Below are 27,905 nucleotides of genomic sequence, written 5' to 3' on the forward strand. Positions count from 1 at the left end.
TTGTAATTTGGGTGAACTAGCCCTTTAATGAAAAAGGAGAGAGGAATCCATTTTGTTTGTATTGAGAAACCTACAATTGTAGTTCTTGGATAGTAACATCAACATTCCAAAGAAGTAGGTAATCCAATAGGACAGGGTCATGGTTTCAACCAGAAGGAACAACGTTTACATTCCTTATTCCTCCCTACAACAGAGACAGGTGCAGATGGGCTGTATGGATAGAGTTTAGTCCCTCATATTACCAACAAACTCCCCCACAGTCATAGGACAAAACTGTTACATTGCACTATATCGCCCCCTTGTGTCATTTTAATAAACTGCAGGGGAAGAGGTGCGATGCAGTCAGCAGACATTGAAAAAGAAAGAGAGAACGAGAGTGTGTGTGTGTGTGTGTGTGTGCGTGCATGTGTGTGTGTGCGTGTGTGTGTTGCTCAGCAGAAGGAAAGGTCAGACAGACTCTGAGACCATGCTGAGCAGCATACAGAAGAGAGGGAGAGGATGAGAGGAGGAGGGGGAGGAGCAGGAGGAGGAGGAGGAGGAGGAGGAAGAAGAAACTCAGCCCAGAATCTTAAAGTAGAAGATATGGGGAGGGGGGGGGGGAATAGGAGATATAGACTAGCCAACGGGAGGGACATTTGAAGTGAATTAAGTCAGTTTATGTGTCAACATGATCTAGCCATATGTTTCTGGGCTGGTGCAACTTCTCAATGTAATGCACGATATGCAAGTAAGTGCTTAGCGAGATGGGAATACACACACACACTCTCTCTCTGTCTCTGTCTCTGTCTCTCTCTCTGTCTCTCTCTCTGTCTCTCTCTCTCTCTCTCTCTCTCTCTCTCTCTCTCTCTCTCTGTTGGGCAGCGTTCCTGGTCCTGTGCAGTAGCAGTGGGATGCTCTCGTTCTGTCTATAGTCTAGGCTGCTAGCCAGGACCCTGGCAGTGTGCTCACTCACATGTATGTGTGAGAGTATTAGCCTCTGGTAAACAGCCAATATCCTGGCAACAGCGTGTGTGTGTTTGTCTCAATGGAAAGGGTGTCTGTTGGCTTCACAGCTTGAATAACCCTGGTGTGAATCATCTGTGGTAATAGAGATATTCTGCCCAGTGCATTTGAGCCTTAAATTATGCCAGTGCACATGCAAACAAACACACAGAGAGAGAGAGAGAGAGAGAGAGAGAGAGAGAGAGAGAGAGAGAGAGAGAGAGAGAGAGAGAGAGAGAGAGAAATAGATTCTGCACATGGGGAGGAAACCGTTTTAGACACAACAAACGCCTCTTAAGGTTGCCATCTTCACCAAGTGAAAATAAGATCCTGTATCCCTTGTATTATACAAATAGTCGTATTCATGATACAGAAGTAGTGTCTCTGATTGAAAAAATCAATTTTTATTGTTCTTTTAAATCAGATATCAGGTTCTCCAGGGCATCATTTCTAAACAGTCACTTGTCCTGAACACACATGTTAAAAAATATATAAAATATACAACTTTATCACATGAATGTTGGTTGTCTTGTGTTTAAGGACATCATGTTTCACAGGCATCTGTAGATTGAGTATGTTTACTGTTCTGATAGTGCTTACCTACTATGTGAAGGGAGGGCTTGTCTAACTCAGACTATACAACACACATCAATTAACAATCACTGATCTGTCTTCATTTCCTACAATATAGAAATAACTACAGGTAGCCTTAGGCTTAATTTATGTGTGTTGTGTTGTCTGATCCTGAATGATCTGGTGAAAATTGAGTATCCAGTGTTGTCTGAGGTGTAGCAGACAGTGACTATGGCTAATGCTAGCTGTGATTGTGGCTAATGCTAGCTGTAAAAATGACTAACGCTAGCTGTGATTGTGGCAAATGCTAGCTGTGATTGTGGCTAATGCTAGCTGTGATTGGGGCTAAAGCTAGCAGTGATTGTGGCTAACGCTAGCTAAGACTGTGGCTAACGCTAGCTGTGATTGTGGCTAACGCTAGCTGTGATAGTGGCTAACGCTAGCTGTGATTGTGGCTAATGCTAGCTGTAACAATGACTAAAGCTAGATGTGATTGCAACCAAAGATAGTTATACTCCTAGCTTACAGGGATTCCCTGGCTCTGCCGCATCTCATCAACAATAAAAGCTGTTGCATTTCTAAGAGGCTGGGCTCCCACTGCAGACTGGAGCCAGAGGGTAGTGGTTACAGAGATGGATTACCTGCAAATCTCACACAGGGAGACAAACACACACACAGCCACACACATAGCCACAGCCTCACCTCCCTGCCTGCCTGGCCACTCCATTTCAAATGCTTGAGTGAGGAGAGAGGAGCAAGTATTCAGGCGGTTTGAATTGGTAATGTGAAATGTGAGAGCAGAGCAGAGCAGGGCTAAGCCTGCCTAGATAAGGCCAGCAGGATGGGAGAGTCATAATAATTTATTCTATGAAACGATGCAATAGAGGCCATCGGTGTGGGGATATGGTGTGAAGGAGTGTCAGTGTTCTGCTGGGATCACCTCCAGGATGATCTGGACAGATCTGTTGAAGGAATCTGGAGACAGAATAAAATACATAGAAAAACTATTATGATACCATTTTACAGTGCCCTCCATAATTATTGGGAAATTTAAGCATTTTTTCTACTTTTGGCTCTATACTTCATAACTTTGGATTTGAACTCAAACAATGACTATGAGGTTAAAGTGAAGACTGTGAGCTTTAATTTGAAGTTTTTTCATCCATATTGGGTGAACCGTTTAGAAATTACAGCACTTTTTGTACATTGTCCTCCCCCACCATTTTAGGGGCGCAAAAGTATTGGGACAAATTCACTTATATGTGTATTAAATTAGTAAAACGTTAAGTATTTTGTCCCATATTCATAGCACGCAAAGACTACATCAAGCTTGTGACTCTACACATTTGTTGGATGCATTTGCTGTTTGTTTTGGTTGTGTTCAGATTTGTGCCCAATAGAAATAAATAGTAAATAATGTATTGTGCAATTTGAGTCACTTTTATTGTAAATATGAATAGAATATGTTTCTAAACACTTCTACATGAATGTGGATGTTACCATGATTACGTATAATCCTGAATGAATCGTGAATAATTATGAGTGAGAAAGTTATAGATGCACAAATATCAAGTTAATTTGTCCCCTTTACTTTTGCTCCCCTAAAATGGTGGACTATGTACAGAAGGTGCTGTACTTTCTAAACAGTTCACCCGATATGGATTAAAATACCCTCAAATTAAGATGACAGTCTACACTTTAACTTCATAGTTATTGTTTGATTTCAAATCCAAACTTTTGGAGTATAGAGCCAAAAGAAGATAAAATGCTTCACTGTCCCAATAATTACGGAGGGTTAGGTCACATTATTGGGATTTATGCAGCAATTATGATAGGATGCCATGCTGAAAATGGATTGGAAATTGATTGTATGTGGTAAACTATGCGTGTATAGTTTCATGGTCCACTGACACACCGATTAATCCCTTGAGTTGAACATTTGCTTTATTAAGATTCATCAATGCTGTCCATATGCCAGTAGTATGTATGATTTTCACAGTGATGTCTAGTAAATGCATTTAATGCCTTCTAAGTGTAGGTAGTGTGTTACCTAAACCATTCTGTAGCCACTTGGGTCTGCGGTCAAACACAATGAAAATATAGTAGGCTGGGATTCCTGTTAGGGAGATGGCTAATCCTATCCCTGTGTTGACGGGGTCAGAGTAGAGAGAGAGGAACACCATGAAGAAACAGGTGAAGGAGAAAATGGCTGGAATGAAAAGAGGAACCTGGAAAGAAAGACAAAGAAGTACAAAGGAGTCAAGGATCTACAATTTTAAGCATTCAGTAGTTCGAGTTATTTTGAATAAGACAGCCATTAGACAGACTCATACTCTGTTTGTCCATGTGTGCAAGATGCTTGAATATCTGCGGCTCGTGCATTGGCCTCCAGAGCCACATGAAGTGGCACCGAAGGAGCGATGTCATAATCGACTTTGATATGTCTATATGCATCTGTGACTGTGTGTATGTGTGTGTATCTGTGTGTATCTGTGTGTCCGTGTGCATAAGCACTTTGTGACAACTGGCGATGTAAAAAGGGCTTTATAAATACATTTGATAATTTGATGGTTGATGAGTCACGTGGGTTAGACCGACCTTGAAAGGGCGTGGCATGTCAGGCCGTGTGTATCTCATGTAGATGAGGCCCAGCACAGCCACGCCAATGAAGAGCCAGCGGAGGAAGCTCATGAAGTTCAACAGGCTGTAGATATCTCCCACAAACAGCTGAAACACCGTCATAGGGTACTGGAGACATAAACACAGAGAAAGAACGCACACTCCGACACACCGACACACACACACACACACACACACCCACACACCCACACACAGAGACAGAGAGAGAACACACACATGGATCCAATGAAGAAGTGGCAGAGATGCTCACAGGTACCCACAAAGCATGTTAACAGTTAAAACATGTAAACGATGAATGCAGGAAGGAATGCAAAGTTTTAATTGTGGAACATGTAGAGCAGGTCCTCATAAAGACAGTAAAGAGTGACATGTGTGTATGAAAAAATATATATATTCATCTGACCAGAACGAGGACGGCTGCCAAAGGTGTGTGTCTGCGGACGTGGATCATGGACAGAACCTCAGGGAGATGGCCCTCGCGTGACGCCACATAGAACATTCTAGAATCACCAACACAATCACACACAATCTTCAGGATTAAATTAGAAATACCTTCAACAACAAATCAAATCAAATTGTATTTGTCACACGCGCAGAATACAACAGGTGTAGACCTTACAGTGAAATGCTTACTTTCAAGCCCTCAACCAACAATGCAATTCTAAGAAAGAATACCAAAATAATAATAAACATGAAATATCAAAATAATAAGACATTTAAACAACAAATAATTAAAGAGCAGCAGTAAAATAACAATAGCCAGGCTATATACAAGGGGTACCGGTCCAGAGTCAATGTTAGTGGCTAGTCGAGGTAATTGAGGTAATATGTGTATGTAGGTAGATTTAATAAAGTGACTATGCATAGATAATAAACAGAGAGTAGCAGCAACGTAAAAGGGGGGACACACACAATGCAAATAGTCTGGTAGCCATTTGATTAGATGTTCAGGAGTCTTATGGCTTGGGGGTAGAAGCTGTTTAGAAGCCTCATGGACCTAGACTTGGCGCTCCGGTACCGTGAGAACAGTCTATGACTAGGGTGGCTGGAGTCTTTGACAATTTTTAGGGCCTTCCTCTGACACCGCCTGGTATAGAGGTCCTGGATGGCAGGAAGTTTGGCCCCAGTGATGTACTGGGCCATACGCACTACCCTCTGTAGTGCCTTGCGGTCGGAGGCTGAGCAGTTGCCATACCAAGCAGTGATGAAACCAGTCAGGATGCTCTCGATGGTGCAGCTGTAGAACCTTTTGAAGATCTGTGGACCCATACCAAATATTTTCAGTCTCCATAGGTTTTGTCGTGCCCTCTTCACGACTGTCTTGGTGTGCTTGGACCATGTTAGTTTGTTGGTGATGTGGACACCAAGGAACTTGAAGCTCTCAACCTGCTCCACTACAGCCCTCTTCTTTTTCCTGTAGTCCACAATCATCTTTGTCTTGATCACGTTGTGGGAGATGTTGTTGTCCTGGCACCACACGGCCAGTTCTCTGACCTCCTCCCTATAGGCTATCTCATCGTTGTCGGTGATCTGGCCTACCACTGTTGTGTCATCGGCAAACTTAATGATGGTGTTGGAGTCGTGCCTGGCCATGCAGTCATGAGTGAACAGGGAGTAAATGAGGGGACTGAGCACGCACCCCTGAGGGGCCCCCGTGTTGAGGATCAGCGTGGCGGATGTGTTGTTACCTACCCTTACCACCTGGGGGCGGCCTGTCAGTAAGTCCAGGATCCAGTTGCAGAGGGAGGTGTTTAGTCCCAGGGTCCTTAGCTTATTGATGAGCTTTGAGGGCACTATGGTGTTGAACGCTGAGCTGTAGTCAATGAATAGCATTTTCACATAGGTGTTCGTTTTGTCCAGGTGTGAAAGGGCAGTGCGGAGCGCAATAGAGATTGCATCATCTGTGGATCTGTTGGGGCGGTATGCAAATTGGAGTGGTTCTAGGGTTTCTGGGATAATGGTGTTGATGTGAGCCATGACCAGCCTTTCAAAGCACTTCATGGATACAGACGTGAGTGCTACAGGTCGGTAGTCATATAGGCAGGTTACCTTAGTGTTCCTGGGCACAGGGACTATGGTGGTCTGCTTGAAACATGTTGGTATTACAGACTTAGACAGGGAGAGGTTGAAGATGTCAGTGAAGACACTTGCCAGTTGGTCAGCGCATGCTCGGAGTACAAGTCCTGGTAATCCGTCTGGCCCTGCGGCCTTGTGAATGTTGACCTGTTTAATGGTCTTACTCACATCGGCTACGGAGAGCGTGATCACACAGTCGTCCGGAACAGCTGATGCTCTCATGCATGTTTCAGTGTTGCTTGCCTCGAAGCGAGCATAGAAGTAATTTAGCTCGTCTGGTAGGCTTGTGTCAATGGGCAGCTCGCGAATGTGCTTCCCTTTGTAGTCTGTAATAGTTTGCAAGCCCTGCCACATCCAACGAGCGCCAGAGCCGGTGTAGTACGATTCGATCTTAGTCTTGTATTGACGCTTTGCCTGTTTGATGGTTCGTCAGAGGGCATAGCGGGATTTCTTATAAGCTTCCGGGTTAGAGTCCCGCTCCTTGAAAGCGGCAGCTCTACCCTTTAGCTCAGTGCGGATGTTGCCTGTAATCCATGGCTTCTGGTTGGGGTATGTACGTACAGTCACTGTGGGGACGACGTCATCGATGCACTTATTGATGAAGCCAGTGACTGATGTGGTGTACTCCTCAATTCCATTGGAAGAATCCTAGAACATATTCCAGTCTGTGCTAGCAAAATAGTCCTGTAGCTTAGCATCTGCTTAATCTGACCACTTTTTTATTGACTGAGTCACTGGTGCTTCCTGCTTTAGTTTTTGCTTGTAAGCAGGAATCAGGAGGATAGAATTATGGTCCGATTTGTGTAAGCAGTGTCTAACAAAATCCAATATATGAAAACAACTGACAGTCATAACTGACCTTCACACAGTAAAGCAATGTCAGTTGTTGTGTTTTCACTATACCGCTATACCACACATTTAAACTTCTGCTTAACAGGTTTTAGCAGTAAAAAATATATATGATTAGATTCCTCTCACACAGTCCTCAAACATTGTGTCGGGAAGGGAAGGCAGGAAAAGGCAGGAGAAGCTAGCGAAGGCTGCGGTTTGACGCCTGAGTTCACGCAGCCCACCTTGAGAAAGCGAACAAGCAGCCATTCATCGAACCAAAGCACGACAAGGCTACAAATACCGGCACCGCCACCGAAAAGTTCCCCATCATCTTCTCTGCAAACGTCTGCAGGCAAAACAGACGAGACGAGAGAGAGAGAGAGAGAGAGAGAGAGAGAGAGAGAGAGAGAGAGAGAGAGAGAGAGAGAGAGAGAGAGAGAGAGAGAGAGAGAGAGAGAGAGAGAGAGAGAAAATAGAGAGAGAGAGAGAGAGAAAATAGAGAGAGAGAGAGAGAGAGAGAGAGAGAGAGAGAGAGAGAGAGAGAGAGAGAGTATGAACTAAACAGGGACAAAGAGATACAGAGAAAGATTCTCAATTCAATGATCATCTATTTAACGAACATAGACGTAGCTCCAATGGTCTCACACTTTCCTTAAGAGCAACATCACAGACCTGTAAAACTTTAATAAAACTAACACCATTAGAAAAATCTGATCAGATCAGAGCCCTTTTAGTGAATAACCTTCCCCCTACTCCAAACAGGTCTGAGATCAGTATACAGTCTCTGTCTATGGCTATGTCATTAAGACTGCAGCATGATTTAATTATCATTGAGAGGGATGGACTGTGTAGAATCACATAAGGCCATACTGGGAAGCAGAGGTGTTGGGCTTGGAGGTCTACTAATGACGAAACGCTAAGAGCAGTTTATAGTGCAGGAAAACTATACCACAGATCAATCACTCCTCAGTGCTGGATGGAATCAGGCCCTGATGAAGCACTGATGAACGAGGTGTGTGACTGCAGTCAATAAGCTTCAAATGTATCAATACATCACACACAGAAATCCATAGGACTCCTATGTTAACGCTAGCCAATAGTGGTGGTTGTAGGATCAGTGTCGATCAAATCGGCCAATAGACAGAGAGCTTGTTGGATGCCTTACCACAGCGACGGCTTGCGATGCCAACAGCTCCTCTGCTGACATCACAGTGTAGTACGCCACGTTGGTCAACACGTAGCACGAAGTGACTATCGCCATGGAGATCGAGATGGCCAATGGGACAGTCCTGAGATTGAGACCAACAACGCAATCAAAATATAATTCGATCTCACCTTACAATCAGGCAAACCTATGTAAACGAGATATGGAATGAGGAGGATGAACTCACTTTTCTGGATTCTCTACTTCCTCAGTCACAAAGTTCAGGTAAAACCTGCAGGCAAAAAGTTGGAGCTTTATAACAATATTACATTTGGCAATACTGTCCATTACAAGAGCTCATACATGCTCATGCCAAGTAATAATGTATTATACTAGTTGGCTTCATGAAAAGTGTAGAATTCGATATAAAAGCTAGTTATGCTATAAGAAGTCCATACCCACCACCCAGCATAGGCGTACATCCCAGAGTAGAAGGCCAGAGGAAGGCCTGTGAGCTTGATATTACTGACCTCAAACGCATTCTCAAAGTTCTTAGTCTCCCCTGCACACACACACACATACACAAAGAAGGAATGACACATTCACCAAATAATATCAATACTTGTTGAGTGTTTGACAAGGTATATTTAAACATCTTTCTAGTTAGTTTAGCATGAGTACTGTGATGTCACGAGAGGCTACACAGCTTTCAGCGGGATTGCTCAAGTAGTGCAAGGAGACCAGGTTCAACCAAAACAAGGATTTTATTAAAGGTCTTGGGAAACTAACGAAAGTATAACACAATTCTGTTCTCTGGTGGCTCTTTAAGGGTTAACAGTTCAGGGATGTCTCTTCCACATCCAAAATCATAACTCTCCCTCGCTCAAATAACTTTTCCCCAGTCTTACTGTATTCCACGTTGCAGCTAGTGGCCAACCCAGCAAAACGTCCTTCCAAATGTCCCACACGTATTTCCACAGGTGCATATATCCAAAGGTGAGTATTTCCCAAAGGTAAGTATCTCCAAATCCTTATATTCCTCATGGAAGTGGACGTGCAGCACTCTTGTCCTCCAGAGAGCCCAGCTTGGAGACCGTGTCTCTTCCCTTCAACAAACCTTCAGCTCATCAGCTCCTGATTGGTTTCAGCTGCGTGGGAAGATTGGCCATAGAGGGTTGGAGTTCCCGACCATACCAGCAGATGGAGCCATAGCTGTCTGGGTTTGCAGCCATCTCAGGGGGATGTAACGTCCCTCCAGGACACAGCCTCTCGTGACATCACACATCCCCCTCCTCGGGACCGACGTCCTCGTCGGGGTAAAGGCAGCGAAGAAGGCATCACGCCGGGAGAGGGCGTCCGCATTGCCGTGGTGCTTGCCAGCCCTGTGGACAACAGAAAAGTTAAACGGTTGCAAGCTCAAAAACCATCTGGTTACTCTACTGTTTGATTCCTTGTTCTTGGCCATCCACTGCAGAGGGCCGTGATCAGATACCACCATGAAACGTCGGCCCAGGAGATAGAACCGAAGGGACTCCAGGGCCCAGACTACAGCCAGACATTCTTTCTCCACCGTTGAATAGTTCTTCTCTCTTGGAAGTAACTTTCTGCTTAGGTAGAGAATGGGATGTTCTTCACCGTCATGTGCCTGGGTGAGGACAGCACCCAGACCCACCTCCGAAGCATCCGCTTGGACAATGAATTCCTTCTTGAAGTCTGGTGCCACCAGGATCGGACTGGAGCAGAGTGCTCGCTTCAGGTTGAGGAAAGCCGCCTCCGCCGCAGGGTTCCACTTCACCATTCGTGAGTGGCGTTTGGTCGTCAGCTCCGTCAACGGTGCAGCTATGGTAGCAAAATCTGCAATAAAGCGTCTATAGTAGCCAGCGAGGCCCAAAAATGACCTTACTTGCTTCTTGTTGATGGGCTGCGGCCAGTCCTGTATGGCCCGCAGTTTGGCTTCCTGTGGTTTGACCAACCCCCGCCCAATGGTGTACCCCAGGTAGTTTGTCTCACTGAAGGCCACCTTGCACTTCTTCGGGTTTGCCGTGAGCCCTGCTTCCCTGAGCGAATCCAGCACCGCTTGTACCCGGGGTAGGTGGCTGGCCCAATCCTGACTTTGTATAACAACATCATCCAAATAAGCCGCTGCGTGCACTCTTGTGGGGCGCAAGGACTCGATCCATCAGGCGTTGGAACGTGGCAGGTGCCCCGTGGAGACCAAACGGAAGTCGGGTATACTGGTAGAGCCCCTCCCGGGGTGGCAAAGGCTGTCTTCTCCTTAGACGCCGGGGTCAAGGGCACCTGCCAGTAGCCTTTTGTGAGATCAAGAGTGGTTAGGAAACGAGCATGCCCCAAGGAGTCTATTAAATCATCGACACGAGGCATTGGGTATGCATCAAATTCAGACACTTCATTCAACTTTCGATAGTCATTACAAAATCGTACTGAACCGTCTGGCTTGGGAACTAGTACGATGGGACTTGCCCAGGCACTGTGGGACTCTTCGATTACTCCCAACTCCCGCATCTTCCTTACCTCCTTCTGTATAACCACTTTACGAGCCTCTGGCACGCGGTGCACGGCGCTGGTTTACCGTTCGGCCAGGCATGGTGCGGATCTCATGTTGGACCACCTCTGTGTGACCGGGAAGGGAGGAGAAGACATCCTGGTTCTGCTCCACGAGTTCCAGGGCCATCTGTCGTTGATGTGGGGACAGATTTGGACCCAGCTGAACCTCTTCTCGCGCCGGTTCCTGGGTCTCTGTGGGGGTAGAGAGCTGAACAGCGCCTCTCTGGCGTGCCACTTCTTTAAAAGGTTAACATGATAAATCTGCTCAGTTTTCCTTTTATCTGGTTGCCTCACCTTGTAGTTTACTTCTCCCATGCGTTCAATGACCTCATATGGTCCTTGCCAGGTTGCCAGGAATTTGCACTCAACGGTTGGCACCAGGACCAGCACTCTGTCCCCCGGCTTAAACTCCCTGGGTTGAGCAGATCTGTTGTAGGAGGCTTGCTGTTGCCGCTGACTGGCCTCCAGGTGTTCCCGCATCATGGGATAGATGGCCTTCATTCTCTCCCTCATAGCCCCTACATGGTCGATCAGTGTCCGCTGTTGGCATGGCTGCTCCTCCCAGGCCTCCTTGGCGATGTCGAGCAGTCCTCTGGGTCTGTAGGAAAGCAAGAGCTCAAAGGGTGAAAAACCAGTAGAAGACTGAGGTACCTCTCTCACCGCAAATAATATGTATGGTAACAGCTGATCCCAGTTGCGCCCATCTTCCCCTACCGCTTTCCGCAGCATGGATTTTAGTGTTTTGTTAAAACGTTCGACTAGGCCATCTGTCTGGGGGTGGTAGACCGAGGTTCTCAGCTGTTTGATTTTCAGTAAAGCACAGAGTTCTTTCATCACCCTGGACATGAATGGAGTCCCTTGGTCCGTCAATATCTCTTTTGGGATTCCCAGACTAGTTGAGAGACGGAACAGCTCCTTGGCGATTTGTCTGGATGTAGCCTTCCTCAGCGGAATGGCCTCCGGGTACCGGGACGCATAGTCCAGAATGACCAGAATGTATTGATGTCCCCTGGCACTTTTCGGTAAGGGCCCGACTATGTCTAATCCAATCCTCTCAAAAGGAGTTTCGATAATGGGCAAGGGAATGAGCGGGTTTCTATATGTGGGCTTTGGCGCAACCTGCTGACACTCAGGGCAACTACGGCAGTAGTTCTCTATCTCTTTGTGTACTCCTGGCCAAAAGAAACGTTGCATGATTCTTTCCTTAGTCTTCTCTACCCCCAAGTGGGCCCCTAGCGGGTGTGTGTGGGCTAGGTTGAGTACTGTGGCCCGATAGGGCTGTGGCACGAGGAGCTGTTCATGCACTTCCTCATTTTTCTTGACTATCTGATATACTAACCCCCGGTTTACTGCGAAATGGGGGTGAGTAGGGGTTGTCTTATCACCTAACACTACACCTTCTAATACCTGCACATTTCTTAAGGCATTTGCAAGAGTAGGATCTTGTAATTGAGCCGTACCATACTGGCCTGTGAGAGGGGGAAGCTCTTGGGTGCCTGGGACGTCTTCTTCACTGGAGAACGGAGCCCTTTCCTGGGCTGCGTTCTCTTCTCCCGTATCCGGACCAGTCTCGGTGTCGGTCTGGGCACCTGCCATCCCTATCAGAGCCCGGGCGGGAGTGAGTAACTCGGAGGATTGCACCGGAGCCTTCCCAGGATGAGTCTTGCCTCTCCGTTTCCGAGGTACTCGGGTTATCCTCTCCTGAGACTCTCTCCAGAGTGGGTAAAAGGCTGGGCAGTCTCGTCCAATTAGGACAGGGACGGGGAGGGAATCAACCACCCCCGCCGTCGTGTGTATGGTTCCCCGTGTGCTGGTCATTGTAAGTTCAGTAATGGGGTATTCTCTGGTGTCCCCATGGACACAGGAAACTGGGAGGACTTTCCCGGGGTCAGACACGTTGGGCCCACCAAATCCTTACGCACCAGGGTGGCCCGGCTACCAGAATCCAGTAAGGCCTCCACATCATGGTGATTCACAGTTACCGGGCAGGTGGGGGGTCGATCTGGGCCGCCATCTACGACTCCCAAGAGCGAGGCAAAACGGTGTGTGGGTGCTGAGCTGGAGGACTCCGCAGTGGGCATAGGTTCATCGGCTGGTTTCCCACACTGCCAGGAGATATGTCCCATCTCCCCACACCGGTAACACTGTCGAGTTTCCCCCCTCCTGGTGTACTCTTCTTGGACCCGCCTGGTTTCTGGCTCCCCCTGGAGCCGGGATAAGTCCTGACGTGGCTGGGTTCGAGACATTGGGGGTCCTTTGGACGGGTTCTTCCCATTTGTGGTGGGGCCGCCCTCCTGGGGTCTTTTCGGAAGCATTCAGCATCTCCGCTGTGGCCTGGTACTTTTCCACAGCTTCCACGGTCAGATCAGCCGTGGTCAAGGCCTGTTGACTGATGAACCGTTTTGCCTCATAAGGCAGGGCGCGTAGGTAACGATCCACCACAACGGCCTCCACCACCGCCGCTGCTGTATTCCTCTGCGGATCCAGCCATTTCCTTGCGATTCGGACAAGTTCATGCATCTGCGCCCGAGGAGGTTGGTCTGGTTGGAAGGTCCAGCCGTGAAAGCGCTGGGCCATACCAAACTTTGTGAGTCCATATCTGCTGAGGATCTCAGACTTCAGGGCATCATAGTCAGTAACCTGGTCAGGGCCCAGGTCCCGGACAGCATTCAGCGATTCCCCGGTTAGAAAGGGGGCTAACAGACCAACCCACTGTTGCTTGGGCCAGGCTTCCCTAGTGGCCGTGGCCTCAAATGCATGCAGGTATGCCTCAATGTCATCGGTAGCTCCCATCTTAGATATAAAGTCACTTGCCTTTATTGGGCGGGTATTTTGGACCACCCTCTGTCTCTGCAACTGCAATTCCTCTGCCTTCAGAAGGTTGGCTTTCTTTTGCTCCTCCAAGAGAGCCACGTTTGCTTGCATCTGGGCTTGCTGGCCAGCAACAAGGGCTTTCAATATGTCCTCCATTTCAGTCGGGCGGGAGCCTACGGCCAACTTGGAAAACTGGGTGATCAAACCTTCGGTATCCTCCTCTGACATGCACTATTAACGCTTGAGCGTGCCCGTATTCTCCACCATCTGTGATGTCACGAGAGGCTACACAGCTTTCAGCGGGATTGCTCAAGTAGTGCAAGGAGACCAGGTTCAACCAAAACAAGGATTTTATTAAAGGTCTTGGGAAACTAACGAAAGTATAACACAATTCTGTTCTCTGGTGGCTCTTTAAGGGTTAACAGTTCAGGGATGTCTCTTCCACATCCAAAATCATAACTCTCCCTCGCTCAAATAACTTTTCCCCAGTCTTACTGTATTCCACGTTGCAGCTAGTGGCCAACCCAGCAAAACGTCCTTCCAAATGTCCCACACGTATTTCCACAGGTGCATATATCCAAAGGTGAGTATTTCCCAAAGGTAAGTATCTCCAAATCCTTATATTCCTCATGGAAGTGGACGTGCAGCACTCTTGTCCTCCAGAGAGCCCAGCTTGGAGACCGTGTCTCTTCCCTTCAACAAACCTTCAGCTCATCAGCTCCTGATTGGTTTCAGCTGCGTGGGAAGATTGGCCATAGAGGGTTGGAGTTCCCGACCATACCAGCAGATGGAGCCATAGCTGTCTGGGTTTGCAGCCATCTCAGGGGGATGTAACGTCCCTCCAGGACACAGCCTCTCGTGACATCACAGTACATATAAGAATGCACCCGTAAGAGCATTCCAGTACAACACACACATAGTGTATGTAGTGTATTCCTCTCTATTGGAACACACTTGCAAAGGGGCAGATAATAACCCTCTAAAAGCTGAAATGACTGACGTTCAATGAACATTGGTATGGTAGAACACCAAGCATCTCCCGAGTGGCGCAGTGGTCTAAGGCAGTCTGCTAAATGACTAGAAATGTAAAAAATGTAAAGTATGTTAGCTGTGTATAGGCCTACAGCCACTTTGTAGCTATTATGTACCAAGCCTGTAATGTGTCATGTTGATAGTACAGCTACTCTGTAGCCAATAAACACCAAGTATGTTAAAGTATAGCTATTCTGGTCAAGTGGTGGGATCTGTAGAATGTCCCTGTAACAAACAAACAAATATAACCCTATGTACCACAAACATTTTCAAGCTTTCAATAATTTCAACGTTTTTGAGGAGTCATGAAAGAGTGAGGGATTCAATGTGATGTAAGAATTAGCATGCCATTTTTGTGGTTTTAATCCAGTGTAACATATGTGACTCGTTTCAGGAAACTAGGCTTTTGTCACGTCACTACTTCACAGGAGAGCCATTTTAAAGTAAACATTTATTTTCTATCAAAATACATTTTTGGCAGAAATGTCTTCTGGAACATGTGAACTTTCATGTGCTTTAATAACAAACTTGTAGTCCATTCGTCAATACGAATAGAATTGTAAAATTACGAGCCTAGTTGGTTTAGCCACGGAAAAAGACAGGAACCTTCCCGCTAGCCACAATTGGCTGAGATAATGGATGGGCTGGACATGCCGGGAGATGAGTTTGGATTGGTCTGCCATGTAGCATGCTTATGTCTATAACATGAGCTGCTCAGTATTTGTTGATAGTCCTTTCTATGGTGCCATTTTTAAAGATATGAACATTAGCCATCGAGAACTACAAAAGTTTTGCTACTTTTCTCAACAACATTGATGCCCTGAATTTAGCAGGTGCTATCGACAGATCAGTTGGAAAAAGTGATGGGCTACTTTCTGCACATGCCACGATCAGTGTGAACCAGAGTGACTTGACACAACGCTGGCCAAACAAGGTGTAGCTACAAACAAAACTGAGTTAAATGCCTGTGATATGTGGTTGTCCCACCTAGCTATCTTAAGATGAATGCACTAACTGTAAGTCGCTCTGGATAAGAGCGTCTACTAAATGACTAAAATGTAAAATGTAAAAATGACAATGTTTGTGTTGGTAGTAGTCTGAGTTGGGATTATGACGGTTCATTGTTTAGCTAGCTAGCTACTTCGCCAGATGATTACATGACCCATCAAGTTAGCCAGGTGTGTCTGGGGGTGATTACGGCCATCTATTGTATTTGTCTAGACAATAGTGACCCATCCACTTAGCTAGATGTGGCTGGTGGGTGGTTATAGCATTTCCTTCACATGACCCATCAATTTAGACAAGTATGTCGGGTAAGCATCATCTAATAATGATAAAATATGTATACAATATTTGTATCTGGACACTTACTGTTTGTGATATTGCTACTATGCAAGTAACCATTTCACTGTACCATTTACACCTTCTGTATCCTGTGCGTTTGAAAAATAAACTTCGATTTTATTTGCTATAGTGTGTGTTTACCAGAGACGGTAATGTGAAGAACAACATGACCTGCACCAAAGTCAGATTAGGATATAGGCCAAGGACTACAGTATATAAAGTGTATTTTTACCTGGAGTTTTTCCTTATTGTAGGCTACTACTTTTACCACTTTTAGTCTTGAAATCTTTGGTTGTTTACTAAATTACTCACTTTGTTTAGCACATGGCCTCACATGTGTTTCCTTAATGAGATGGATGGGGCTGAGGCTTAAGAGGGTGTGAACGATGCTGAATGGGTGTAGACAAAGAAGAGCTCTCCAGTAGGTGTACCAAAACATTCAAGGGACATTTTCTCAAAAGTGGGGTTACAAGTTTATCAACTTTCAAAGCAGAACGACTTTTCCATTGTTCCTCAACTGCAAGGTATGATATACAATTTTCTAGGTCTGAGTCTCTACTTTTATCAAATGTAAAAACTACAATTTCAAATTTTGCTACATAAGAACGAATCGAGGCGGTCGGTCACATATGGTGATGATGGTGATGATGACGATGATGAGGATAATGATGATGGTGATGATGATAACGATGATGATAATGATGAAGGCTTACCTTTGAAGAGCATATAGAGGCCAGGTACAATGATGATGACGATGGCCAGCAGCTTGCTAAAGGTGAGGAAGATCTGAATCCTGTTTGTCCAGCTCGTACTCATACTGTTGAGATACATCACTGACGCTGTGGAGCAGGAATATACACAAACACGCACACACACAAACACACACTTTATGTGAGACTGACTGGTATCTTACATTCACTTGAATCATCTCACTGACAAGCACAAAAATCCTATGTTCCAAAGTTTGTTCAATTCAATATACTGTAATGCTGTAGCATCAATCTTAGACATACTTATTCCTATAGAGGTGGCCAGTTTAATAGCAATCTCGGGCACTCCACAGGGCATGAATATGGGCTCCAGTATATATTGTCCGAAGGCCAGGGATATCACTGCCAACCCTGCAGGTCTAGAACAGACAACACACACAGACCCCAAAACACTGACCCCAAAATACATGTGCAGCAAACACAATGACCGGAAACACTGACCCACAATGCTGTGAGATCTGGGACATTATTCACTGTTCAGAGTGTTGGGGAGCATGTGACCTCCTATTGACATGAACCTGTCTTACCCAACCTCACACTTGTTTATTAGCTTCCCTTGACACTAACAGTCTATAACAGACAAATAACTATAGTTACTGATATTCAGTGGTTACTAACTCAAATATGTCTGCTAGGTTCATTTGAAGCAATAACAGTAAAATATCCAGGGGATACTTAAGCAATAATGCCAGAGGGGGTGTGGTATATGGCCAATATACCACGGCTAAAGGCTGTGTGACGAGTACTGACGATACGAAGAGGCAGGACGCAGACGCAGGAATCAACAATGTAAAGGTTTACTTAACACTGAGCAAGAGAACAACAAAGAGCGAGTACACGACATGACACTAACAATCACACACAACAATGACTGAACAGTCCAGGGCTTTATAGTGGTGGTGATGAGATGATGAGGTGCAGGTGTTTTCTTGCATGTGATTAGGGAGCGTTGGGTTTCCATTCCGGTGTTGCCGAGATGGTGCGCTCAGACCGGTGGCTCAGTAGACCGGCGAATCAGAGCGCCGGAGGGGAGCAACGGGAGGAGACGTGACAGGCTGTTCATATACACGACACAACGCGGAGTGCCTTGATACAGCCCTTAGCTGTGGTATATGGGCCATTTACCACCAACCCCGAGGTGTTAGGCCTACTGCTGCTAGGTAGCTCTCTCTCTGCTCTCTCCCTCCCCTCTGTCTGTCCTTGATTGCAGGAGTGAAGTCTGGTGTGCGGGAGTCAGGGTTCCAGCTGCAGCTCATTCACCATATCACCTCAGCCTTTAAGACCCGGTCAAACTTACCACTCATCGTCAGATCATAGTCAAGACGACCATATATTTGGAACCTGACTCCTGCCTCCGCTTCACTCCTGCCACCACCATCCTGCTCTCCACTACCGGACCTCTCTTTTGGACTCACCACGGACACTAGGACATTACGGTACCACACCTGCCCTGACCTGGATCTGTTACCCTCCCTGTAACCTGGACTTGCTCTTCCCCTATTATTGGAAACCTGGACTATTGAACATTTTAAATAAACCTGTTAAACCTTCTCTGGCTTGGTGTACTTGTCTGCATTTGGGTTCTAATACTGGTAAATCATAACAGTATGATCTGACCCTCATGAACCCAGCAGACAGTAGCTTGGATACCACCCCAGAGTGCACTCAAATTTGGACTGCCATAGCCAATCAGGGCATTTTACTTGGCCAACATGATACCCTGTTTAAGACGATTGCTGAGGACAGTCAGGTGCTGCTTAATCAGGTTCAATTACTCACCAATCAAGTGTCTGCCCTTACTACCCCTTCAGCCCAGATCAGAGAGCCTTTTGTTCCTGCTCCAGAGCGCTATGACGGGAACATGGGAACCTGTGGCGATTTTTTGACTCAATGCTCGTTAGTGTTTGAACAACAGCCCCTCACCTACGCCTCAGAAAGAGCCCGTATTGCCTACCTTATCAACTCTACTAGCGGTTCCGCTCGTGCCTGGGGATCCGCGGTCTGGGAGAGTCAGTCGGACATTTGCAACGCTTACGTTGCCTTCACCACTGAGATGAGGAAGGTTTTTGACCACCCCGTCACGAGGCAAGGAGGCTGAGAAAGCGGTTGTTTTCTCTTCGGCAGGGGGCTCGCAGTGTGGCGGAGATGGCAGTGGAGTTTCGGACTTTAGCAGCAGTGAGTGGTTGGAATGACGAGGCATTACAAGGAGTGTTCATCAATGCTTTGTCTGAGACTTTAAAAGATGAATTGGTGTCATATGATGAATCGCCTACGCTGGATAATCTTATTTCACTCACCATCAGGTTGGATAATCGGATTCGGGAGCGCCGCCGGGAGAGGAGTGTTAGTTCCAAGCAACCTGTCTGTCATCAACAAACTCCTCCCCGCATCTTCCCTACGGAGAAAGCCGTGTCTTCCCGAGTCGATACGAGGAGCACTGAACCCGAAGCCATGGAGGTGGGTCGTGCACGGTTGTCCTCAGAGGAGCGTGCACGTCGCATTCAGGCTCGGGTCTGCCTGTATTGTGGAGAAGCTGGTCATTTCGTTCCTTCCTGCCCAGTTCGTCCGGGGAAAAGGGCCGGCTCATCATTAATGGGAGAAGTTTTGGTGAGCCGAGCAGCGGATTCTTCCTCTTCTCCCCGCATTCTGCTCCAGGCATCCCTCCAGTGGCAGTTCCAGAATCTCTCTGTTAGTGCGCTGATTGACTCTGGTGCAGACGAAAGCTTTTGGATAGAGAGTGGGCTCAACAAATGGATTTGGAGACTGTTCCTATGGACTGTCCGCTGCAGGCTAAGGGTCTGAATGGACAATTGTTGACCCATATTACCCATCAGACTGTTCCTGTTTGTCTTAGAGTGTCGGGAAATCATCAGGAGAACATTCAATTCCATATTATCGACTGCCCACAGACCCCTCTGGTCCTTGGTATCCCCTGGCTCATAAGACACAATCCACACATTGATTGGGTGACAGGTAGAATTGTTTCATGGAGCACATTTTGTCATGTGAATTGTTTGTGTTCTGCTCTGACTCCTGCCAGTACTGTGCCTCGACCTCCACTGGAGTCCATGGATCTTTCTAATGTTCCTGACGTGTATCATGACCTGGCATCCGTTTTCTGCAAACACAGAGCTACTTCTCTTCCTCCTCACCGGCCTTACGACTGTGCCATTGACCTCCAGCCAGGAGCCCCGCTCCCCAGCAGTCGCCTGTACAATCTCTCCCGGCCGGAGACGGAGGCTATGGAGAACTACATTCGGGACTCCTTGGCGGCAGGTATTATGCGTCCTTCCTCGTCACCTGTAGGAGCGGGATTTTTTTTGTTGCTAAGAAGGATAAGACCCTCAGACCCTGTATTGATTACCGTGGACTTAACAACATCACCATTAAGAACAAGTATTCTCTGCCTTTGATTAATTCTGCTTTTCCCCTCCTTCATGGTGCTACCATCTTTACGAAACTGGATCTACGAAATGCGTATCACCTGGTGCGCATTCGTAAAGGTGATGAATGGAAGACTGCCTTCAACACACCCTTGGGACATTTTGAGTATCTGGTTATGCCTTTTGGGTTGTCTAATGCCCCTGCTGTTTTTCAGGCACTAGTCAATGATGTCCTTCGGGACATGTTGAATCGGTTTGTTTTTGTCTATCTGGATGATATCTTGATTTTCTCAGAGTCCTCCCAGGAACATGAACTGCATGTGCGCCAGGTGTTGCAAAGGTTGTTGGAGAACAAACTGTTTGTGAAGATGGAGAAATGTGAATTTCATGTGTCTGAGACCTCTTTTTTGGGTTACATCATCGCTCAGGGGGAGTTGCGGATGGACCCAGCTAAGATCTCTGCTGTCACGGACTGGCCAGCCCCCTCTACCCGCAAACAACTTCAACGATTTCTGGGGTTTGCGAACTTCTATAGGAGGTTCATCAAGGACTACAGCCGCATTGCGGCGCCACTCACCGCTCTCACCTCCATCTCACGACCGTTCGCTTGGAATGAAGGGGCCGAATCAGCGTTCGAAGAACTGAAACATCGCTTCGCCTCGGCTCCCATTCTGATGCAGCCGGACCCCGACCGCCAGTTTGTCGTGGAGGTGGATGCATCCGACACTGGGGTAGGTGCGGTGTTGTCACAGCGTTCTCCTGAAGATAACAAACTGCATCCCTGTGCTTTTCTCTCAAGGAAACTTTCTCAGGCAGAGAGGAATTATGATGTTGGCAATCGTGAACTGCTCGCCGTTAAGCTGGCTCTCGAGGAGTGGCGACATTGGTTGGAGGGGGCGGAACAACCCTTCATCGTTTGGACGGATCATAAGAATCTGGCTTACCTCCAGTCAGCGAAGCAGCTCAACCCCCGTCCAAGCCAGGTGGGCACTATTTTTTGGGAGATTCAATTTTTCTCTGTCTTACCGTCCTGGGTCACGCAACGTCAAGCCTGACGCCCTGTCTCGTGTTCATTCGGCTGTTGATACTGGTAGTAACCCTGAACCCATTTTGCCTCCTACCTGCAGTATTGCGGTCGTCACATGTGACATCGAGGGGATTGTTAGACAGGCTCAACATCATCAAGCTGACCCTGGGAGGGGTCCTCCTAACCGGATGTTTGTCCCTGAGTCTGCTCGCTCCCAGGTACTTCAGTGGGCTCACTCGTCTCCCCTTACCTGTCACCCTGGAGTTTCGCGGACCCTTGACTTTGTGCGACGGAAGTTCTGGTGGGCCACGATGGAGGCGGACACTCGAGCCTTCATTGCTGCTTGTACGGTATGTGCACGAAGTAAGAACTCCACCCAGGCCAGCGCTGGTCATCTACGACCTCTACCTATACCCAGCCGGCCCTGGTCGCATATCGCTATGGATTTTGTCACTGGACTTCCCCCTCGTCTGGAAAGACTGTAATTCTTACGGTGATTGATCGTTTTTCTAAGTTCGCTCATTTTTTGGCCCTACCTAAACTGCCCACTGCCAGAGAGACGGCTGATATTTTGGTTGAACATGTGTTCCGCTCTCATGGTCTACCCACGGGTATTGTCTCTGACAGGGGTCCCCAGTTTGTCTCCCAGGTGTGGAAAGCTTTCTGTAAAGCTTTGGGCATTACATCCAGCCTGTCCTCTGGATATCACCCCCAGACCAACGGGCAAGCCGAGAGAGCGAACCAGGAGATGGAGACCGCTCTTCGCTGTGTCACAGGGTCTAACCCTGGGTCATGGAGCTCCATGCTCCCCTGGGTGGAATATGCTCATAACACCTTGACTAATGCTTCCTCTGGTTTGTCTCCTTTTCTGTGTGCTCTGGGTTATCAACCTCCCCTGTTCCCTTCTCAAGAGAGGGAACTGGCGGTACCCTCGGTGCAGTCCCACATGCGCCGCTGCTTCAAGGTCTGGAGGAAGGCCAGGGTAGCTCTGTCCCGAGCTTCGGGCGTACATGCAGAGGCAAGCCAACCGTCACCGGTCCCAGGCTCCCGGTTACTCTCCTGGTCAAGAGGTATGGCTGAAGTCACGGGACCTTCCATTGAAGGTGGAGTCTAAGAAGATGGCGCCTCGTTTTATAGGACCGTTCAAGATACTGTCTATTGTTAACCCCTGCGCGGTTAAGCTACAGCTTCCTGCCTCCCTACGGGTTCATTCCACCTTTCATGTTTCCCAGATTAAGCCTGTGTCGGTTAGCCCTCTGTGCCCGCCCTCTCGTCCCCCTCCTCCGCCCAGGATCGTGGGTGGGGGTCCGGTCTACACTGTCCGGCGACTTCTGGATGTTCGCCGCCGGGGTCGTGGTTTCCAGTACCTGGTGGATTGGGAGGGTTATGGTCCTGAGGAACGTTCCTGGGTGCCCAGGAGCTTCATTGTGGATCCTGCTCTGGTCCGAGAGTTTCATAGGTTACATCCCGATAAACCCCGTCGGCCGCCAGGTGGCGTCCGTAGAGGGGGGTACTGTTAGGCCTACTGCTGCTAGGTAGCTCTCTCTCTGCTCTCTCCCTCCCCTCTGTCTGTCCTTGATTGCAGGAGTGAAGTCTGGTGTGCGGGAGTCAGGGTTCCAGCTGCAGCTCATTCACCATATCACCTCAGCCTTTAAGACCCGGTCAAACTTACCACTCATCGTCAGATCATAGTCAAGACGACCATATATTTGGAACCTGACTCCTGCCTCCGCTTCACTCCTGCCACCACCATCCTGCTCTCCACTACCGGACCTCTCTTTTGGACTCACCACGGACACTAGGACATTACGGTACCACACCTGCCCTGACCTGGATCTGTTACCCTCCCTGTAACCTGGACTTGCTCTTCCCCTATTATTGGAAACCTGGACTATTGAACATTTTAAATAAACCTGTTAAACCTTCTCTGGCTTGGTGTACTTGTCTGCATTTGGGTTCTAATACTGGTAAATCATAACACGAGGTTCCTTATTGCAATTATAAACTGCCTACCAACGTAATTAGAGTAGTAAAAATAAATGTTTTGTCATACGGTCTGATATACCACGGCTGTCAGCCAATCAGCATTCAGGGCTCAAATCCCCCAGTTTATAATATAGAGATAAACATAAAGTACAGTATATTGAGTACATACATACAGTGAGGGAAAAAAGTATTTGCCCACTTACAAAGGCATGATCAGTCTATAATTTTAATGGTAGGTTTATTTGAACAGTGAGAGACAGAATAACAACAAAAAAATCCAGAAAAACGCATGTCAAAAATGTTATAAATTGAATTGCATTTTAATGAGGGAAATAAGTATTTGACCCCTCTGCAAAACATGACTTAGTACTTGGTGGCAAAACCCTTGTTGGCAATCACAGAGGTCAGACGTTCCTTGTAGTTGGCCACCAGGTATGCACACATCTCAGGAGGGATTTTGTTCCACTCCTCTTTGCAGATATTCTCCAAGTCATTAAGGTTTCAAGGCTGACGTTTGGCAACTCGAACCTTCAGCTCCCTCCACAGATTATCTATGGGATTAAGGTCTGGAGACTGGCTAGGCCACTCCAGGACCTTAATGTGCTTCTTCTTGAGCCACTCCTTTGTTGCCTTGGCCGTGTGTTTTGGGTCATTGTCATGCTGGAATACCCATCCACAACCCATTTTCAATGCCCTTGCTGAGGGAAGGAGGTTCTCACCCAAAATTTGACGGTACATGGCCCCGTCCATCGTCCCTTTGATGCGGTGAAGTTGTCCTGTCCCCTTAGCAGAAAAACACCCCCAAAGCATAATATTTCCACCTCCATGTTTGACGGTGGGGATGGTGTTCTTGGGGTCATAGGCAGCATTCCTCCTCCTCCAAACACGGCGAGTTGAGTTGATGCCAAAGAGCTCAATTTTGGTCTCATCTGACCACAACACTTTTACCCAGTTCTCCTCTGAATCATTCAGATGTTCATTGGCAAACTTCAGACGGCCCTGTATATGTGCTTTCTTGAGCAGTGGGACCTTGCGGGCGCTGCAGGATTTCAGTCCTTCACGGCGTAGTGTGTTACCAATTGTTTTCTTGGTGACTATGGTCCCAGCTGCCTTGAGATCATTGACAAGATCCTCCCGTGTAGTTCTGGGCTGATTCCTCACCGTTCTCATGATCATTGCAACTCCACGAGGTGAGATCTTGCATGGAGCCCCAGGCCGAGGGTGTTCTTTTGTGTTTCTTCCATTTGCGAATAATCGCACCAACTGTTGTCACCTTCTCACCAAGCTCCTTGGCGATGGTCTTGTAGCCCATTCCAGCCTTGTGTAGGTCTACAATCTTGTCCCTGACATCCTTGGAGAGCTCTTTGGTCTTGGCCATGGTGGAGAGTTTGGAATCTGATTGATTGATTGCTTCTGTGGACAGGTGTCTTTTATACAGGTAACAAGCTGAGATTAGGAGCACTCCCTTTAAGAGTGTGCTCCTTATCTCAGCTCATTACCTGTATAAAATACACCTGGGAGCCAGAAATCTTTCTGATTGAGAGGGGGTCAAATACTTATTTCCCTCATTAAAATGCAAATCAATTTATAACATTTTTGACATGCGTTTTTCTGGATTTTTTGTTGTTATTCTGTCTCTCACTGTTCAAATAAACCTACCATTAAAATTATAGACTCATCATTTCTTTGTCAGTGGGCAAACGTACAAAATCAGCAGGGGATCAAATACTTTTTTCCCTCACTGTACGAGTAAATGAACTCAGGGTCCAGAATGAAATGGCAAATGTATTCAATATATCTGAAAGAAAAGCTGATAAGACATGTACCAACTAATAACAAACCAACTTAATTCTCAGAACACTGACACATTATTACAGTGTGTAGTAGGTAGGTTGGCCTACACACTAAGTATCTAAATTAAACACATACACATAAAACTTGACATCTACCACATGTGGAGGTGAACCAATTCCAGTGTCTTCTATTGCTCTAATAAGAATCTAATAACTGTTGCACAGTCTGTGGGCTCATCCCCAGATCGCTGTTCATTTCCCATTGACCCAAAACAATACATCCCCCCCCTGGCCTGGGTTAACCTGCAGTACAGCATAGTATAGCAGGTTTGTTTACACTGCTCTGCTACCATGTGTATCAACGGACCAGGATGGGATCCGAGAGGCTTTGCTATCTTTACAATGGTGAGATACACGCTTGGCCCATCCCCTTCTCTCTCTAACACACAGACAGTATAGAGTGATATACACACACCTTATTGCATGTATCTACCCCCCCCTTCCTGCTGCTATCTCTGTCGCACACACACACACACACACACACACACCTACCTGATGGCGATGAGGTCAGCCCAGAGGCGTATGAAGGCCATCTGTGGTCCAAAGGCCTCCAGGATATAGGTATAATGTCCTCCAGATTTCTGAATGCTGGTTCCCAGCTCTGCATAGGACAGGGCCCCTGGGATAGGAGAGAGGGAAAGGTTTAGGACAGGGGAGTGGCTAGCCACCTGTGAAACAGTGGCAGCATCAGCAACAGTAGATAACTGTCTATAAGAGGAAAATGTGATTAATTGTATTCATAATCATGTGTGTGTGGGGGGAGATCGAGAGAGAGAGAGCGAGAGAGAGAGAGAGAGAGAGAGAGAGAGAGAGAGAGAAAGGGAATATAGACATAGAGGTTAGCGTAAAGAGTAATTGCTGTTTCAGCAGTTTGATGGTTAGTTAGAAGGCAGTAGCTACAGTAAGGCTTCTGTAATTACAGTAATATAATGAAATAATGCAAGAGTAGAGGCGGAAGCTTTTCCATAGCAGCAGACAGTTACAAAGTTCATCCACCCCCCTAAGCTTTCATTCACACTCATCATCTCAAGAAAAGCTGTTTTACACGTTTTGCACTTTGTTTTAGGATACGTCAACTCTAGGTTCTTCAGGGAAGGGGAAGCAGGGGAGTCGTAACCCAATAGACTGAACAGCAATAAAAACACAAAAACTCCATCCTGATAGCTTCAGTTCGCACGCATCATAAAACCACTCTGTACACCTTTACTTAGGTCTGTCTCCTCCCTCCTGGCGACAACTACGTGTGACTCACCGAACAGGGACAGCACTCCGCAGGCGATCCACACCACCAGAGACATTCCAACACTCCCAGAGTTCTTCAGGATTCCCTTGGGAGAGATGAAGATTCCCGCTCCGATGATGGTACCGATGATGATGGAGATTCCCCGAAGCAGTGTCACCTTCTTCCTCAGCTCTACCTTTCCGTTGGGAGCGTCAGGGTCCTCTTTTGGGACAAGGGTATCCCCAGGGTGTCCCCCATTTTGAGGGGTGTTGTTCACCCCAGTCCCCTCACCATTGACTGACCCCCTGGTCATCCTTGTACGCTCTCACACCCACACACACACACACACACACACACTCACACTCTCCAACACACAATGTGTCACACACACCCCTCACACTTCCTTCTGGCACTCTGGATCCCAAAACAACTGTAATGTTTTTTCAGTCCGTCTGCAGTGACCTGCTGTTGCGACTACAGAACAGCAAGTTACTCTGACAAAGCAGGCTGCTACTGGTCCTGCTGTGCAAATAACTTATACTACTGGGAGTTAGACCAAACCTCTGGGGAATGGCCTCTCCCACTCTCTCCCTCTCTCTCTTAGACACACAGACACACTCACACGCACAGACACACACACACACACACACACACACACACTCTAATCTCGTTCTAAAGCCCCGCTCATTCAGTTGCTCTCTCTCTCTTTTACTCTCCCACTTGCTGCCTCTAACACTTTTTTCTCTCCCCCCTCTTTTGTTTTTCTCTCTCTCCAGCATTCCCGCTCTCCAAACCTCTTATTATCTGGCTGGTCCCTGTGCCTCACTGCAGAACCAGTCTGGTAGTGTTGTCTGATAGTGTTGTGAGAGGTGTTGCATTGAGCGCCCTCTAACTCAGGATGTCAATGATATATCTGAATAATCACTTGAGAGTTCCCAACACAGTTCTCCCAAAACAAAAGGGGGACCAGAAACTGGTGGAACTGATGCAATCGATGCCAAACGGCTCTGATGTCACATGACACGTGATCAGCATCAACGCCTACAGTCTGGACTTGTCATTGACCACAAGCTACCACAACTAGCCTTGTGAACACACATATAGCTTCCAGTAAGATCATACTCATTACCACACTCAGAAAACGCTACCAACCAAACAATGAGAAAAGCAAACAACTTTTTTTCCCCAATCTTTAGTCAAGCATAGTTTAAAAGTTGTGGGGGAGTGTCATTATTTTTCAAACACTCTATATAAGCTCCCAGTAATTTATTGGGTAAACCACCAACGTTTCGGCATCACTGTGCCTTCTTCAATGTGAAATGTTAGCCAATCAATCATACTGGTACAGCAACTGTATCTCCTCCTGATAAGCTGCCAGACAAACTGGTTTAGAAGCCTTGATTTGAGATAAAGACCTTGGAGTTCTAGGGCAAGGTGCCATATTCCAGTCGCCTTCCAGTGAGTCAACCAAGAACACCTGGAGAGAGAAACTGTGTCGTATGCTCGTATGCTCACAGTTCCCGCTCAGCCCAGTCAAAGTTATTTGCTGCTCTGGCACCCCAATGGTGGAACAAGCTCCCCCACGACGCCAGGACAGCGGAGTCACTGACCACCTTCCGGAGACACTTGAAACCCTACCGCTTTAAGGAATACCTGGAATAGTA

At 47.1% G+C, this 27,905-nt stretch overlaps 1 protein-coding gene across 1 annotated transcript; it reads right to left on the minus strand.

Moving 5' to 3' along the window:
* Positions 1-1,394: 1,394 nt before the first annotated feature.
* LOC121531702 (cystine/glutamate transporter) lies at positions 1,395-27,808 on the minus strand. The gene is made up of 12 exons (XM_041837087.1): positions 26,272-27,808; positions 25,512-25,638; positions 17,014-17,129; positions 16,714-16,839; positions 8,708-8,807; positions 8,493-8,537; positions 8,267-8,390; positions 7,344-7,447; positions 4,598-4,694; positions 4,153-4,302; positions 3,605-3,782; positions 1,395-2,529 (listed from the first exon to the last, which is right to left on the minus strand). The coding sequence occupies exons 1-12, from the start codon at positions 26,552-26,554 to the stop codon at positions 2,474-2,476; spliced, it is 1,506 nt and encodes a 501-aa protein (XP_041693021.1). The 5' UTR covers positions 26,555-27,808; the 3' UTR covers positions 1,395-2,473.
* Between the last annotated feature and the right edge of the window lie 97 nt (positions 27,809-27,905).

The sequence above is a fragment of the Coregonus clupeaformis genome, chromosome 2, assembly GCF_020615455.1.
Source record: "Coregonus clupeaformis isolate EN_2021a chromosome 2, ASM2061545v1, whole genome shotgun sequence".
Taxonomy (NCBI): domain Eukaryota; kingdom Metazoa; phylum Chordata; class Actinopteri; order Salmoniformes; family Salmonidae; genus Coregonus; species Coregonus clupeaformis.